The sequence below is a fragment of the Scyliorhinus canicula genome, chromosome 3 (genome assembly GCF_902713615.1).
Source record: "Scyliorhinus canicula chromosome 3, sScyCan1.1, whole genome shotgun sequence".
Taxonomy (NCBI): Eukaryota; Metazoa; Chordata; class Chondrichthyes; order Carcharhiniformes; family Scyliorhinidae; genus Scyliorhinus; species Scyliorhinus canicula.
The window spans coordinates 29,976,433-29,993,953 of record NC_052148.1 but is presented as its reverse complement, the minus strand read 5'-3'; the positions used below and the strand labels follow the sequence as shown (position 1 = coordinate 29,993,953).

The window sequence follows — 17,521 nt, the reverse complement described above, 5'->3', positions numbered from 1 at the left end:
GCAGGAGTTTCTGGGAGTAATTGAGGACACAGTGCAGAGGTTCATCCCAAAGAAAAGAAAGGTTATCAGAGGGAGGATTAGGCAGCCATGGCTGACAAAGGAAGTCAGGGAATGCATCAAGGCAAAAGAGAGAGCCTATAATGTGGCAAAGAGTAGTGGGAAGTCAGAAGATTGGGAAGGCTACAAAAACAAACAGAGGATAACAAAGAGAGAAATAAGGAAGGAGAGGATCAAATATGAAGGTAGGCTAGTCAGTAACATTAGGAATGATAGTAAAAGTTTCTTTAAATACATTAAAAACAAACGGGAGGCAAAAGTAGACATTGGGCCGCTCCAAAATGACGCTGGTAATCTAGTGATGGGAGACAAGGAAATAGCTGAGGAACTTAATAAGTACTTTGCGTCAGTCTTCACAGTAGAAGACATGAGTAATATCCCAACAATTCAGGAAAGTCAGGGGGCAGAGTTGAATATGGTTGCCATCGCAAAGGAGAAAGTGCTAGAGAAACTAAAAGGTCTGAAAATTGATAAATCTCCGGGCCCAGATGGGTTACATCCTAGAGTTCTAAAGGAGATAGCTGAGGAAATAGTGGAGGCGTTAGTTATGATCTTTCAAAAGTCACTGGAATCAGGGAAAGTCCCAGAGGATTGGAAAATCGCTGTTGTAACCCCCCTGTTCAAGAAGGGAACAAGAAAAAAGATGGAAAATTATAGGCCAATTAGCCTAACCTCGGTTGTTGGCAAAATTCTAGAATCCATCGTTAAGGATGAGATTTCTAAATTCTTGGAAGTGCAGGGTCGGATTAGGACAAGTCAGCATGGATTTAGTAAGGGGAGGTCGTGCCTGACAAACCTGTTAGAGTTCTTTGAAGAGATAACAAATAGGTTAGACCAAGGAGAGCCAATGGATGTTATCTATCTTGACTTCCAAAAGGCCTTTGACAAGGTGCCTCACGGGAGACTGCTGAGTAAAATAAGGGCCCATGGTATTCGAGGCAAGGTACTAACATGGATTGACGATTGGCTGTCAGACAGAAGGGAGAGAGTTGGGATAAAAGGTTCTTTTTTGGAATGGCAACCGGTGACAAGTGGTGTCCCGCAGGGTTTAGTGTTGGGGCCACAGCTGTTCTCTTTATATATTAACAATCTAGATGACGGGACTGGGGGCATTCTGGCCAAGTTTGCCGATGATACAAAGATAGGTGGAGGGGCAGGTAGTATTGAGGAGGTGGGGAGGCTGCAGAAAGATTTAGACAGTTTAGGAGAATGGTCCAAGAAGTGGCTGATGAAATTCAACGTGGGCAAGTGCGAGGTCTTGCACTTTGGAAAAAAGAATAGAGGCATGGACTATTTTCTAAACGGTGACAAAATTCATAATGCTAAAGTGCAAAGGGACTTGGGAGTCCTAGTCCAGGATTCTCTAACGGTAAACTTGCAGGTTGAGTCCGTAATTAAGAAAGCAAATGTAATGTTGTCATTTATCTCAAGAGGCTTGGAATATAAAAGCAGGGATGTACTTCTGAGGCTTTATAAAGCTCTAGTTAGGCCCCATTTAGAATACTGTGAGCAATTTTGGGCCCCACACATCAGGAAGGACATACTGGCACTGGAGCGGGTCCAGCGGAGATTCACACGGATGATCCCAGGAATGGTAGGCCTAACATACGATGAACGTCTGAGGATCGTGGGATTATATTCATTGGAGTTTAGGAGGTTGAGGAGAGATCTAATAGAAACTTACAAGATAATGAATGGCTTGGATAGGATGGACATAGGGAAGTTGTTTCCATTAGCAGGGGAGACTAGGACGCGGGGGCACAGCCTTAGAATAAAAGGGAGTCACTTTAGAACAGAGATGAGGAGAAATTTCTTCAGCCAGAGAGTGGTAGGTCTGTGGAATTCATTGCCACAGAGGGCGGTGGAGGCCGGGACGTTGAGTGTCTTTAAGACAGAAATTGATAAATTCTTGATTTCTCGAGGAATTAAGGGCTATGGGGAGAGAGCGGGTAAATGGAGTTGAAATCAGCAATGATTGAATGGTGGAGTGGACTCGATGGGCCGAATGGCCTTACTTCCACTCCTATGTCTTATGGTCTTATACCACCACAAAGATCTTTCATAATTTAAAGACCTCTAACATCTATCATTCTTCCTTTTACAAAAGAAAGGAAACCCAACCTGTCAATCCTTTCCCGATATGTATACACTCACATTTCTGATTATAATCCTTGTAAATATTCCCTGCACCTTGTCCAGTGTCTCTGTTCTTTACATACAGTGACCAGAACTGCACGTGTACTCTTAAGTCTGATCTAACCGAGGTTTGATGCAGTTTTAGCATGAATTGCTTCTCAATTTGGTTTGTTTTTTGTATGGTCTTGCTAACCTGCAATGCAGATTTTAATGATTAGTGCTACAAAATCCTTTTTTTCCTTTACCCTGCCAAACTCGAATCTGCCAAATAATACTTCTTCCCTAAATGTCCTCCCTCACATTTGCCTGTGTTGAACTTCATTTGCCAATTATTCGTTATTCCCCAAGTTTATTAACCATAGAATCGTAGAATTTCTTCACCCAGAGAGTTGTGGAGGCTAAAACATTGCGTAATTTCAAGAAGGAATTAGATATAGCTCTTGGGGCTAAAAGGGTTAAGTGATATGGGGGAAGGCAGGATCAGAGTATTGATCAGCCATGATCATGAATGGTGGAGCAGGCTCCAAGGGCTGAATGGCCTCCTCCTGCTTCTTTCTCTTTTTTTGCAGTACAGAAGGAGGCCATTTTGCCCATCGAGTCTGCACCGACCCTCTGAAAGAGCCCACTCCCCCGCCGTCTCCCCATAATCCCGTAACGTCGCCGAGCCTGCACATCTTTTGGACTGTTAATGTCCTCCAGTAATTTATTGCAGTCCTCCTATTATTAAATACTACCCTCAAATTGGCATCATCCACAAATTTAGAATTTGTACTTTCGATTCCAAACTCTTACAATATGTTATGAACAACAGGGGTCCCACTACTGATTAAAGTGGGATGCCACATCTCACCTTTTGCCATTCTGAATACCTTCCACTCTCTTAAAGCAACTAACAAATAATTTGACCACTTGCCCTTTGGCTGCAAATTCTCTGACCTTATTCTTTGTCTTTTTGGTGGGGCACCTTAATGAACAGTTTTGAAAAGCCAGATAGATTATTGGCGCAATCTACTGGTAGTGTTGCACCCGAAAAGGGGCACGACGCGGGCGGGAGAGGCCTCCCCGGGCTTTTAGACAGCTGTCATGCCTCACGAAATCTAACTAGACCTTGCGAGACTTCGCGATCGAGTTTCGCAGAGTGAAGTTAGCTCAGAAGCTAATTTACTCTGCCTCGCCGAACAACCCACCCAGCATCTACTGGCCTCGCCGGGGAGATCCCAGCCGGGCGCCATTCAGCACTGGTCCCTCAAATGGGGACCACGTGGAACGGTACCTGGGGGGAGAATGATCCTCCAGGTAATCTGAGGCCCTCAGGCGGTCAGCCTCTGGGCAAGATGGCACCTGGTACTGCTGGTACCACTTGGACACCTTGGCAGTGCCACCGGCCTCGCCAGGTGGTACTGTCAGGTTGGCAGAAGCACTGCCAGGGTGTCAGGCTGGCAGTGACTAGGTGCCAAGCTGCCATTGTATCTGTAATGGGGATCAGGCTCGGAGGTGCCCTGCCATATGTGGCGGGGTGAGGGGGCCCAATCGGTGAGTTGGGACATTGATGGGAGTCCCATGTTGCATTGTGGGGGTAGTGCGATTGGGGTGCCATTTAAAGGTGGCGTCCCAATCCCTTCCTGCACTGAGGGTTAGTTCCTCAGTGCAGGAAAGTGGCTAAATGCAGCCTCGGTGGGTGTTCCCCGCCGCGGCATGCAAACGTGCTGGGAAATGACCCCTCTAATCCCGTCCGGATTGGCACTCTTTTTTAATTTGGTCAGATCGCGCCCTATATCTCTTGCATTGCTATTGTATACTCTCTCTGTTACAGCCTCAAAAATATTGAGGTTGGTCAAGCAAGATATTCCCTTTTGAAGTGCATCTAGCTGTGCACAAACTGTTTGCTGTGTTTGCCTATAGTTTCTGTATTTCAGAATAATTCATTGTCCACGTAGCCCTTCGTATATGATTCAAACATTCACAGCTCCATGACACTATTAAAGTTCCAAATCTCCTGCTGGGATAACAATAACATTACAACATAGCATCACAATGGTTACAGCATGAAAGGAGGCCATTTGGCCTGTCAAATACCTTTCACTCTCGCCTCTTCCATACACCTGCAATTTTTTCCCTTCAGCTGCTTATCGAATTCCTCCCTGAAAGATTTTGAAACTCACAATTGAACCTGCTTCCGCCACCCTTTTAGTTACTGCATTCCAGATTGCAACTTCTTGCTGCGAATAAAAAAAAATATTTCCGAATGTCAATTTTGGTTTTTTTTGCTGATCACCTTAAATCTGTGTCCTTTTATTCTCGATCGTACTGCCCAATGGAAAAAGAACAAAGAACAAAGAAAAGTACAGCACAGGAACAGGCCCTTCGGCCCTCCAAGCCCGTGCCGAACATGCCGACCGACTAAACTACAATCTTCTACACTTCCTGGGTCTGCATCCCTCTATTCCCATCCTATTCATGTATTTGTCAAGATGCCCCTTAAATGTCACTATCGTCCCTGCTTCCACCACCACCTCCGGCAGCGGGTTCCAGGCACCCACTACCCTCTTGTGTAAAAAAACTTGCCTCGTACATCTACTCTAAACCTTGTCCCTCACACCTTAAACGTATGCACCCTTGTAATTGACCCCTCTACCCTGCGGAAAAGCCTCTGACTATCCACTCTGTCTATGCCCCTCATAATTTTGTAGACCTCTATCAGGTCGCCCCTCAACCTCCGTCGTTCCAGTGAGAACAAACCGAGTTTATTCAACCGCTCTCATATATAATGCCCTCCATACCAGGCAACATCCTGGTAAATCTCTTCTGCACCCTCTCTAAAGCCTCCACATCCTTCTGGTAATGTGGTGACCAGAATTGAACACTATACTCCAAGTGTGGCCTAACTAAGGTTCTGTACAGCTGCAACATGACTTGCCAATTCCTATACTCAATGCCCCGGCCAATGAAGGCAAGCATGCCGTATGCCTTCTTGACTACCTTCTCCACCTGTGTTGCCCCTTTCAGAGAGCTGTGGACCTGTACACCAAGATCTCTCTGACTTTCAATACTCTTGAGGGTTCTACCATTCACTGTATATTCCCTACCTGCATTAGACCTTCCAAAATGCATTACCTCACATTTGAACGGATTAAACTCCATCTGACATCTCTCCGCCCAAGTCTCCAAACGATCTAAATCCTGCTGTATCCTCTGACAGTCCTCATGGGTATCCGCAATTCCACCAACCTTTGTGTCGTCTGCAAACTTAGTAATCAGACCCGTTACATTTTCCTCCAAATCATTTGTATATACTACGAACAGCAAAGGTCCCAGCACTGATCCCTGCGGAACACCACTAGTAACAGCCCTCCAGTTAGAAAAGCACCCTTCCATTGCTACTCTCTGCCTTCTATGACCTAGCCAGTTCTGTATCCACCTTGCCAGCTCACCCCTGATCTCGTGTGACTTCACCTTTTGTACCAGTCTACCATGAGGGACCTTGTCAAAGGCCTTACTGATGCCCATACAGACATCATCCACTGCCCTACCTGCATCAGTCATCTTTGTGACCTCTTCGAAAATCAAGTTAGTGAGACACGACCTCCCCTTCACAAAACCATGCTGCCTCTCAATTTCTCTTTATCTAGTCTGTCATGATCTCTTACGATTTTGAAAGCCTCCATCAAATCTCCTCTTGTCCGTCTCCAAGGAAAACAACCACAGTGTTTGCAATCTATCCACAGAATTTAAATTTCTCCTCTAATCCTTTCTGCACATTGTTCAATGCCTTCACATCCTTTGTAAAGTGTGGTGCCCAGAATTAGATACACTGGCAGGATTTTCTCTCCAGGGCCCCAAATGTGGTGTTGGGGTGAAATGGGGTCAGAAACCCACAAATATTGGGTTTCTGAGTCTCCTGTGCCAATAAGAATGAGTCCAGCACTGGAACATCAACAACCACACTGATAATATGTAGGTGCAGCTTTAGGTTTGGTATCGCAAGGGTGCCTCAAGAGGAAGTTCACTCTGAAGAATTTTGAATATTTTAAAATAAAATGTGGCCACAACTGTTGGACCAGCATTGTGCAGGGGAACCCTCTTGATGGGCTATCCTGCAGCTGCAGCTGTGAGCCTCAGGCAATTTCAGCTGTGGTGAGATGGAAATTAAACAAGACATAGCTGGCTCCCCGACCCATGTTGGGACTCTGGCCCCATCCATCCGATGGCTTTGTCCTGGGATGGAGGTGGCCGCTTTCCAGAGTCCTCAGTAGGGACCTAACTATCAGTGACGGCCTGTAACAGTCACCCACAGATGTTGCCGCGGACAAAATATGCCACAGGTAAACATACTTGCAGACTGATATATCAGTTGGTAGAGCAAAATTGCCAGCACATCGACTTCCAGCTCCACCTCAGTCCATTACGCCACTTGAGGCTGAACCAGTCATTGTTCTACGAAGGATTGTCGTCTCTCCTTGCTTTGGTCTACTTTGTTTATCAATTTATACAACCCAGATCCCATGTGCCATTTAGAACCACTTTCTCAACCTGCCCTGCCACAATTACCACGTTGTGCACATACACCCCCAAGTATCTCTATTCCCTGCATTCCCTCTAGAATTGGATCTTTTCTTTTATCATTCCTCAATCTTCCTATCTAAATATAGTCACATTTCTCTGCACTAAATTTCATCTGACATCTGTCTGCCTTTCCATGTAATCTGGAAGGGTGTGATTTTGAGCCTGCATTTGTCATCAGCAATAACGTCAACGTGGGCGCAAAATACCGCAAGAGTCGGAAAATTAGATTCTCACCGGCAAAATCTCTTTTCTCCATTTTCCCTGCCCCTCGCAGGTGACATAACAAGGTTCCCACCCAGAAAGGCTTTCTTTAATTAATGCACACATGTACAGGTGACTGAAGAGGATTGGAAGATCATGGCCAGTACCCTTTTAATTCTACCCTCTCGGCATGCTTGGAAGCATCTCATCTGATGCTGGTGACTTAACAAACTTATGTACAGCCAAACTTTATAATTTTATTAATATTTTTGATTAATTTTTAGCCAATCCAGAATCTTAACTAAATCCTTTTCACTCACTTTGACAATTTCTCATTCCTTGATAAAGACTGATGCAAAGTACTCCAGCCACGCTCTGTGTCTTATGTGTAGATCCTCTGTTTTGTCCCTAATAAACCCCATAACCATCTTTTACTATCTTTTTAGTAATTATATGCTTGTAGAAGATTTTTTCAGTATGACACCATCCACTTCAATCTTCATTCAAGTTTCTTTGAATATATTCTTGTTTTGGTCTTTTTAGTATTTGTGCTCAATCCATGTTCTAAACTTCTTGATTTTACTCAACGTACTACAAGTTTGTTATGTAGTACACTTAATTTTCTAAATATTTGTTCCGTGTAATATTGAATACTTTTGGTGATTATTCGGCTTCGTCTCCTGAACCAAATCTTCTAGGCTGATCTTGCTGTTTGGCCCCACTGGAACAAGAAGATAGTTTCTGCATTAGGACAAAAGGTAATAGAAGATGGTACATTTCCAGCATATTTTGGCTCATTGTCACTTTAGAATCCTGGTAATTGTTGCTGTTTGCTCCAATACAATTATTGTTTTGAAAAACTGAAAATAATTTGATCTTTTCCAAATGGAAGTCCTAAAATTGCTCATAAAATTAAAGACCAGTGAAGTGACACCTGGTGCTGGGGATTCCTCCATAAATATGATTGAAGGTCAGCCTCCATTGCACTGGGCTGGTATTGTTCTTAAGTCATCTGTTCTCTTATTCTATTCCAAAATTTTTGGTGCAATGATTCTCTGGTAGTTTCTCATTTCTACAATAACCATATAAAGAAGAGATGAAATATAAATGACAAAGAGGCTATAAGTTATAAATCACCTCAAATTGCATGTTGAGGTAGGGGCAGTAATTTTCCATGCATAATAACTTGTTTCTCTATCTTCCACACTTTACCTTTCAGAATAAGATCATTTTGGATCCTATGCATTTCAGTGAGCAGCGATACAGGCCATCTCTCGAGGAAAGGCTGGAGAGTATTATCAGTGGTGCTGCATTGATGGCAGACTCTTCCTGTACACGTGATGACCGGCGGGAAAGAATTGTGGCTGAGTGTAATGCTGTGCGACAGGCCCTTCAGGATCTTCTCACTGAATACATGAATAATGTAAGTTATATGAAACCAATTTGCTGTGGGCCCTATGATTCTTCATGCCAGTATTCCATACAAATTCAGGGCTAACTTCCACGTAAAATAGCATGAGTTGGTTTTCAAGGTTTTGATATTATTAACACTAATTTATTTGCGACAAAAATCAATAATACAACTAGTAAAATTCTCCGAGAGGCTTCAAGAGATGCGGTTAAAGGAGTGATGCACTAGTTAGTTATTAAGAATGTGCTTTTTGGAAATAGGGAATTAATCATAGTTCAGATGTGGTATATTGAAAGCGACAAGTTTAACAGAATTGATCACTGCTGCAGGGAAGCTATTTTTCATAATTTTCATTGACTATTGTGTGGAATATGTCCAGCATATTTTAAATTCTTCAATATAATCAGAAAAATAAATGAGAAATTTCTGATACATACAGCTATAGGAAGCAACTCGGGAAATGTAGCTTTATTTTGTATGTATTGCTGTGCATTTTGTTTGCAACTACTTTACACTTTTTTTGAACACTGTGATTTTATGCTTAAAGAAAAACTTTGGGTTAGATTCTTCCGCTCCGCCCGCTGTAAGAGCGCCACGGGCGAAACCCTGACAATCGAAAAATCCATTGACTTTGGGCGGGGTTCTCCGGTCGGCGGGTGAATGCGGCCGGAGAATCACCCCTCTTGCATTATCTCATAATGACCTGGGGGGGGGGGGGGGGGGGGGGTGCCCTCTATTTCATTACTTCAATGTCTGATCACTTGGTTTTGTCTATTTATTCAATATTTATATCTTGACTAGAAACTTGTAGAATTAACCTTTATATAAATGATTGCCAACTTGTACTAATAAATTCTTCTTTAGTCCATGAATGAATAACTTAAAATTATGTTTTGTCACAGTGTGTGACAATGTATGTCCATTGAGATCGATATTGTGCTATTATTTAAGCTGTAACATTTGTGTGGAATAGTGGAAGATATTAAGTAGGACTGGCTTATCCATCGGGATATGATGATGAAGTGACTTTACCGGATTCTTTCTTCCTTCCTGAACAAAACCAATAATGTAGGTGTTAACTGTACCTTTTGGCTGAACCAGGCACAGAGGTAAAGTAAAAATGTAGCATATTTCTGGTCATACCATATCTTCTCTCAATGTGCTGAGTCCAATTTCACGAACATTCTGTCTTAAATTGAAAATGATCTAATTTGGCGAGATTCTTTCACTTTGGAAAATGGTACATCGTGCAATTCTCCATTCTTCATTCATACTCCTACGGATGCTTATTTCTCTAGTTATCTTGTGGTACATCTATCGTGGTTTTCTATTAATCAAATGATCTACCTATGTAATTTTCAATTATTTACCTTTGTTAGCCGACTGACCAATTTAACATTGACTCGATGCAATCAGGATCTTTTGCTATGCTTCATCTGTTGTGCAAGTAGCAATGTCCCAGTGGAGTATTGAAATTACTGTTTCTTTATTGAATTTTCACAAAGATTAAAAATAAAGTTATTTTGAAGACTTGAGATTGAGAGATTTTTGTCAGGCAAGTGATTCCAGAGATGTGGAGTAAATGCAGGTAACTCGGGTTAATCTACAGATCATTGATCTTATTGAATAACTTCCTCCGGATCTCTTGTTCCTGTGTATCTTACTGATTCCGTAGTATATAGTATTTACAGCCGAGAAATGGGCCATTAGGGGGAACATACCTGTGCCAGTATTTATGCTCCACAGGAGCTGCCTGCCACTTCATCTCACCCAATCAACGTATGTAGTGATATAGGTTGTGATCTATATTTAAGTAATACACAAAAAGACTGGCAACAGTGAAATCGTTGGCAAATAATTTTCTGGACGAATAACAGTGAATTTATCATGCAGACTGTTATTAGTATATACATTGACCAACAATTAGTAACAGTGAATTTATCATGCAATCTGTTATTAGTATATACATCGACCAGTTATTAGCAGTATGGAAGAGTTATTTCATGAGATGTGAATTGCAACAAATTTCTGGAAGGTTCCTACCAATCTGCCATCTGTTTTATGAAAATGGCACCTCACATTTGCAGTGAGCTGTATTGAGGGCTTTTCACCATGCCATGTGCTGGACACTTGCTTTGAATTTGGGAATTCATCACTTGCCTCTCAATATTTTTAATGCATGCTGGCCATGGGCGACTTATAATTTTATGTCACTTAACAGTCTCAACCCAATTATTTAGCTGCATCCTCAGAAAATTCCAGTAGATTTACAAAATACTTATTTAGGGTTGGTGTTTCTTCACCCACCAAACTCTTTGTTTTTCAGGCCAATGTTGATCAGGGAAATGCCACTTTAATAATAAACCTTCTCCTGTGGTATTTTTAATGTTTCTCCTTTTATTCCTCAGCCCTTATCAATTCTCCCTAGTTGAAGGAAAAGGGACAGTTAGAGGCAAGAATTTAAGTTGAACCATAATAATGATTTCAGAAATTGGGATTAAACTGGAATCTAATGATTGTGAATATAAACAGCAAAGATGACTGAACTTGAACTACAGTGGTTAGTTGACCTCTTTGAAAGGGACTGTGGATGATGAGTTTGAGTCTCGGTTGAGGCCTGAAAACAATTTGCAAAACCAAATGCAATTTGAAAAACCATGTGCAAGCTTTAACTTTCATTTTAAAAACAAAACATTATTTGTTATAAGGGATGTCCACACTGTTGCTTACATAAGTTGTTCCTGTGTTTCATTAAAGAAAGATCACTTTAATTTTAGGATCATACCTTTGAACTGTGCAAGGTTAATCAATGTGGTGCTTTGCCATAAATTGGCTTCAAATGACAGCATGACGTCCATATATGTTCTAATCATTGTGATCAGTGATAGCTGACAGCTGGCTGACTCCCAGAGAAGCGCTGAATCATCAGATGGTGCTGATTTAGTTAGGTAAGCCCAGACAGTACAATCTATCAAATAATTTGTGTGTTATACATTACTGACCTAGGGAAGAAACGCTTCAGAAGCAGGTCTCCATGATCTGTAAACAATTCAAAAGGCTGGTGGTTATGATCTGTTATCCCTTTTTTAGGGTCCAACTTGGTAAAATGGGATAATTTAGTGCTTTATATGAAATTCCAATCAAAGAGGGTACCTACTGTTAGTGCAATCTTCAAAGGTTTTCAATGTCGGCATGTTATAATTTACAAAATCTATTTTCCATATACACATTTAAAGGCTGAAAGTGGAATTTAATGGAGAACTCCATTGACCTCGGCCAGGATTCTCCGGGCAGATGCGGCCGGAAAATCCCGCCGATTATTTAAAGCAGTATTGCATTATGAACAGAGATTTTGGTGGCATTGTCTCGTCAAAGTTGGTGGTCTGATACAGACGTTTTGTACAATGTGATTAAGTGTACCTGTGATAAGTGAATGTCCATAAGTGAGTGACGGCTTTGTTGAATAGATTAACCATTGTGTTAATTTGATTAACTTTGGATGAATGCCATTGAACGTAAAGGATGACAAAATGTTCCACACGAATTGACTCAAATTATTTTATGTTTTCATTTTTTTTAAACTTGTGTCTGTTTTATAGCTGCTGAATATTGGGATATGCCTTGGATAGTCAACTAACTTTAGAATTCTGTTAAATTTAAATAGCCATCGTAAAATAGGATTTCATTGATCAACAGAATTCTAAAAGAAGAAATTATTAGAAATTAAAATGCTTAAAATAGAGTAAGAATGCCGTATGGGCTGCAATAATCTCGCAAAGACCAATATTCTGATACCATATCGTTTTATTTGCAGAATGGAAAAAGGCTGTAGCCATGGTTTACAGTGCACAAGTCCAAACCCGGTAATCTATAGAATACTGGCCTGGTTGAAGCAGCAGGTTTTAAACTTCCACTGCTCATTTCCCATTGGGCGAACTCCTGCCCACTCAATAGGGAAGTTCATCTTCCATGAAGCCTAAGGAAAGATAAATTGATGATTCTCCTGTGTCCTTTGTGGCTACCATAATGTGGGCCTCCAAATTAGGAGCAGTAGTAGGCCATTTAGCTCCTCGAGCCTGCTGCGCCATTCAATAAGATCATGGCTCATATGATTGTAACGTCTTGTCTTTGTTGATAAACTTCCGCACCTTTGCTTATCAAGAATCTATAAGCCTTAAAAATATCCAAAGACTCACCACCTTCCCGTACCAGCCTTCCCGGACAGGCGCCGGAATGTGGCGACTAGGGGCTTTTCACAGTAACTTCATTGAAGCCTACTCGTGACAATAAGCGATTTTCATTTTCATTTCTGAGAGAGAGAAATTCTCCTGGTCTCTGTCTTATAATGAGTGACCCCATGGCCAAGATTTTCCGTTCCCGCGGCGGGTCGGAGAATCGCTGGAGGGGGGAGGGTGCACGAATCTCGCCAGGCTGCTCTGACGTCGGGCTGCCGTTTCTCCGGCGACCAGAGAATCGTTGCCAATCGCGCCGGCACGGTCGTTGCTGCGCCGGTCGTGGCCGTTGAAAGCGCCCCCCATCCCCGGCAATTCTCCACGCTCGATGGGCCGAGTTCTGCTGAATCCCGCCGGCGTTGTTTGCCTATGGTCCTACCCGGCCGGACCTCGGCATTCTGGCTGCGGGGGCCGTCTTGGTGGGGTGGCAGGGGGAGCCGACTCTGTGGAGGGAGCGGGGGGGGGGGGGGGGGTCCTACACGGTGGCCAGGCCCACGATCAGGGGCAAGCAATCGGCAGGTGGGCTCTTTCCAGGGTGCGGGCCTGTGTTCCTCTGCGCTGGACCCTTGTAGGGCTCTGCCATATTGACCTGGGGCCGGTTCGGAGACAGCCGTGGCGCAAATGTGCAGACCCGTGGAGGGCTGGTTTTCGGTGCTGGAGCAGCGCACAGCACTCCTGTGCCATTCTGGTATCCTAGGAAGGGGTGAATGCCTGGGCCTGGAGGCCCGTTGACGCCGGTGTTGCTCGCGTCAGTATTGACCCCGGCGTCAACACTTGGCAGGGATTTCGAAGAATCCCAGCCCTTATTTTTAAAATGTGGCCCTGCAGTTCCAGATTCTGCCACAAGAGGAAACGTCTTCTCCATGTTTACTCTGTCAATACCTCTCAGAACATTAAGGGTGCTTCTGCCAGGGCCGGAGCGAGTAGTGGGGCGTGGGGCCAGGGTGGACGGGCACGGAACACTATGTGGCAGTGCATGCCGCTGACTGCCCACTGTGAAACTAGCGCCACGTGCCGTATAGGTGGCCCCCTAGGTCACCCCTCCCAGACACCCGCTGGTCGTAGCCGGCCCATCAACGGGATGGGCGCACTCCAGTGCAATCAGTACCATCTTGTTGGCTGGGATATGTGTGTGCAGGGAGTGGAGTGCTAATATGTGGCTGCGGCTCATCAGATTCTCGAGTGTCAATCCCGACCCAGGCCATAGGAAACCATAGGAATTGATCGTGTTCCATTACGCACCAGTGCTAGCCCCTCAATAGTCGCTGAATCTGACCACGTGTGGCGCCAGTCTTGCTTTCATAGAAGTCTAAGAATCCAGACCCAGCGACAGCACTTAGTCTCAGGAACAGAGAATCCGGCGTTTGTTTATAAAGACAACTTTCATTTTCAAAGCAAAAGTCCTGTGAATTGGTAAGTGGGATATATTTCCCAATGGCTGGCAAATTACTTGTACACTACCCGGGCGGGATTCTCCCTTACCCGGCAGGGCGGGCTGTACCGGCGCCGAGGAGTAGCGTGAACAACTCTGGCGTTGGGCCGCCCAGAAGGCGGTTGGCGCTGGGCCAGCCAGCGCGGAAGGGCCTGGCACCATCCTAAGAGGCACCGAAGGGCCTCCGCCGGCCGGCGCGAGTTGACGCATGCGCGGGAACGCCAGTATGCGCTGGCAGCATCCCAGCGCATGTGCAGGGGGGGTGGATTCTTCTCCGCACTGGCCACGGCGGAGGTTGACAGCAGCCATGGCAGAGGGAAAGAGTGCCCCCTGGGCACAGGCCTGCCCGTGGATCGGTGGGGCCTGATCGCGGGTTAGGCCAACCGTGGGGCACCCCTCCGGGGCCAGATCCCCCCGCTGCCCCCCCGAGGACTCCGCAGGCTGCCCGCAGAGCAAGGTCCCGCAGATACGAACGTGGTTTGATTTACGCCGCTGGGACCGGCCGAAAACAGGCGGCCGCCCTGCCCATCGTGGGCCAGAGAATCGCCGGGGGGGGGGGGGGGGGGGGGGGGGGTGCTGCCAGCGGCACCAACTGGCATTGTGCGATGCCCACCTCTGCCAAAACTCCGGTGCCGGAGAATTCGGCAGCCGGCGGCGGGGCGGGATTCACGCCACCCCCCCAGGTGATTCTCAGGCCCGGGGGTGGGGGGGGGGCGGAGAATCCAGCCCCCTCTTTCTTCCCACCTATCCTATCTGATGCTGAACCGAATTGACGGGAGCTGATGGTATCTACAGTATACTAAATTCAAATCTGCAGTTTAAAAGGTTTCAGTTTTTCAAGTTTACAATGCATTATCAGATGCCTGTAAGAAAAGGTAAGGATTTTATTTTCTGAACCAATGTTTAATTTTCAATGGAACAACTGTAACTTAATCAACTTTATTGTATATATATATATTAAACTTATTTATGCAGTGTCATTAACTCTGAAGTTACATGACACAAGCTGCAAGGATCACAAGATATCTGGAAATGACTGACATTCATTAATTAGAGATGTTTGCTGTGTTTTCCAACACATCATTATGGCTGCTAAGGATCATAATTAGGGGTTCTGATCATCAAATCATTGGTGAGGTATTAATATGCAATTGATTAATAATCCATACAGCCAAAAGGTCAATTTGCCACTCTTTCCTGTATTTCCTTCAATCCAGTGTTAAAACTGTTCATTCACAATATAATTGTTTTTTGTCATCTGGCATGGTCCAGGAGTAGGTGATGCTAGTTAATAAAAGAATGCTAAGTTAATGGGAAGTTACGTTTACCAGTGGGATACAGGGTAATAATTGCAGCATACATTTTAAAAGAATTAATACATGAAAACATATATATAAAATAATACATAGATACTTACCAATCAAGAGGTAAAGTACAGTATTCTTTATACTCTATTCCTCCTTTCGGGATTGATGAAGCTTTTAAGGTCTGGATGTGCCTCAGGGTCCTCAATATCTTGTATAATTGTCCCTGTGGACATAGAAGGTTTATTGGATACTTTTATGGCAGGATGGGGTTCATAATTCATGATAATGCATAATAAAATAACAAATGCACAATTGGAATGGTGGTTTCCACAGGAAGAACTATCAGCATGTCTATCGGAAGCTTGGCTAGCCGTACAAAGTTGTTGGGAAATCATTGAGTTCCGGTTAAGTTTTGAATTACTTCTGGTTGGAAAAGTGATGATTTGCCACCGAAGAACTGCCAATGAATCAATGGCCAGCAGCTGTGCATGTCTTGGCTGCACCACAATGGTGGGTGATGGGGAGGCACGGTGGTTAATGCTGGTATAACGCCTAACCACGATCTCTACCCAGGATCGCAGTGGGACCCAGAGCATAGATGAGTGATCGGGGGGTGGAGATGGGGTGGTTCCAGAGATGGGGTAGGGAATCAACAGCAAGGACAGAGTTTTAACTCTCACCCGATGATGGATATTTTGGGCACTGTGGTTTAATTGTCCATGCCACTGAGGTCCATTTGATCGTAATATTCCATGATGGCAGGAAGACATTGTACTCCTCTTTCAATGCCTGCTCCTGCCATGCAGCCAGCTCTCCAGTCCATATATGGACATAGGCTATAATGAGATCTGGAGTGATCTGGCTCTGAGAAAATCCAAGTCGAGCACTCTGCCTCTATTAATGAACTCAAGACCAAATGCTTTTTTAAACATCCTTCTCAATTTGTCCTGCCAACTCAAAGATTTAAATTACATACACTTCCAGGACTATCTGTTCCTGCATCATTTTGTTTATTGTGCCTTCAACTGCTAACCATGATTCTGGTTTCCACCCCCTGACCAATTTCATATCCATCCTGTCACTGTCCCTATAATATCACAAGCTTTAATTTTGCTAACAAGTCTATTATGTTGTACTTTATCAAGCACTTTTTGAAAATCCTAATGCAGATAAGCCACATACTCCCATCAGCCCTCTTTATTCCTTTATCAAAGAACTTGAACATGATTTTAATTAATGAATCAGTGCTGATTTAATTTATTAGCCCATGCTTTTGGACGTTGGTGTGCTGTGAAGGCTGCACAAGTGTGCTGCAAAATAAGATTCAAAATGATTAAACATTATATAAACTAAATTTAACCTTTGTTTTCAGTTCCATGGTCAGCATCTCCAAGGTCCAATGAATCTTGGGGCTCCCGTGCATATATCAGCTGGGAAGGGCCTCACATGCATGGTTTAGATTTTTTACATTGGTCAGGTGCATGCGCACTGGCTTAACTGATGTAAAAAATCAGAACTGTGCATGCTTGGCACTTTCCTGGTCTATGGTCTATGCGTGCACAGTTCGGATTACTAACATAAAACATTCCAAACTGCGTGTGTGCAGCCTTTTCATGGCTGATGCATGCACAGGAGATACCAGGTTCTTTGAGAATTGGAGATGCTAACCTGCAGAGTAGAAGACAAAGGCTCCGTGAATGCATAAAAAGCAAAAACACAAAAAGAGCGCAAAAGCCTGGGTGAAATGAGGGAGACATGGAGAAGTTGAAAAATAAAACAAGATAAGATGGGGAGAAGTTTAAAAGAAAAACAAAAAATAAAGTTCCCAGTAATGGAATAAGATCAAGGTGAAAAACAGGATCGAATAAAGTTAAGAAAAGGCGAAGCAGGCTCCAATATTGTATTTAACATGTAAATGTGATGGCGTTTTTATTATAAACTTCTTGAACTATGACAATTGCATTAAATGGTGGTTGTCTTGTTTTTAAGAGATTTCAGATACTTTTGTGAGAGGGAGGTTCAGTCGGAGGAAATAGGTGTGCCTCAAAATGTTTTATGGTATGAAGGTGTGCCATAACCTCAAAAACGGCTGAAGATTATGATGTCGTAAAGAACTCTATCCTTGGTATGTATGATGAGTTGGTTCCTGGGGCCTACAGGCAGAAATGTCAAAACACAAGAA

The 17,521-nt window shown here is 43.8% G+C and overlaps 1 protein-coding gene across 3 annotated transcripts in view; it reads left to right on the top strand.

Moving 5' to 3' along the window:
* The window catches only part of ctnna2 (catenin (cadherin-associated protein), alpha 2), a 1,599,328-nt gene that overhangs the window by 281,343 nt on the left and 1,300,464 nt on the right, over positions 1 to 17,521 (top strand). For all 3 annotated transcript variants that reach the window (XM_038793235.1, XM_038793233.1, XM_038793234.1), the window contains exon 7: positions 8,177 to 8,380. In XM_038793235.1, coding sequence (XP_038649163.1) covers positions 8,177 to 8,380 — 204 coding nt within the window. The remainder of the gene's footprint in view (positions 1 to 8,176; positions 8,381 to 17,521) is intronic.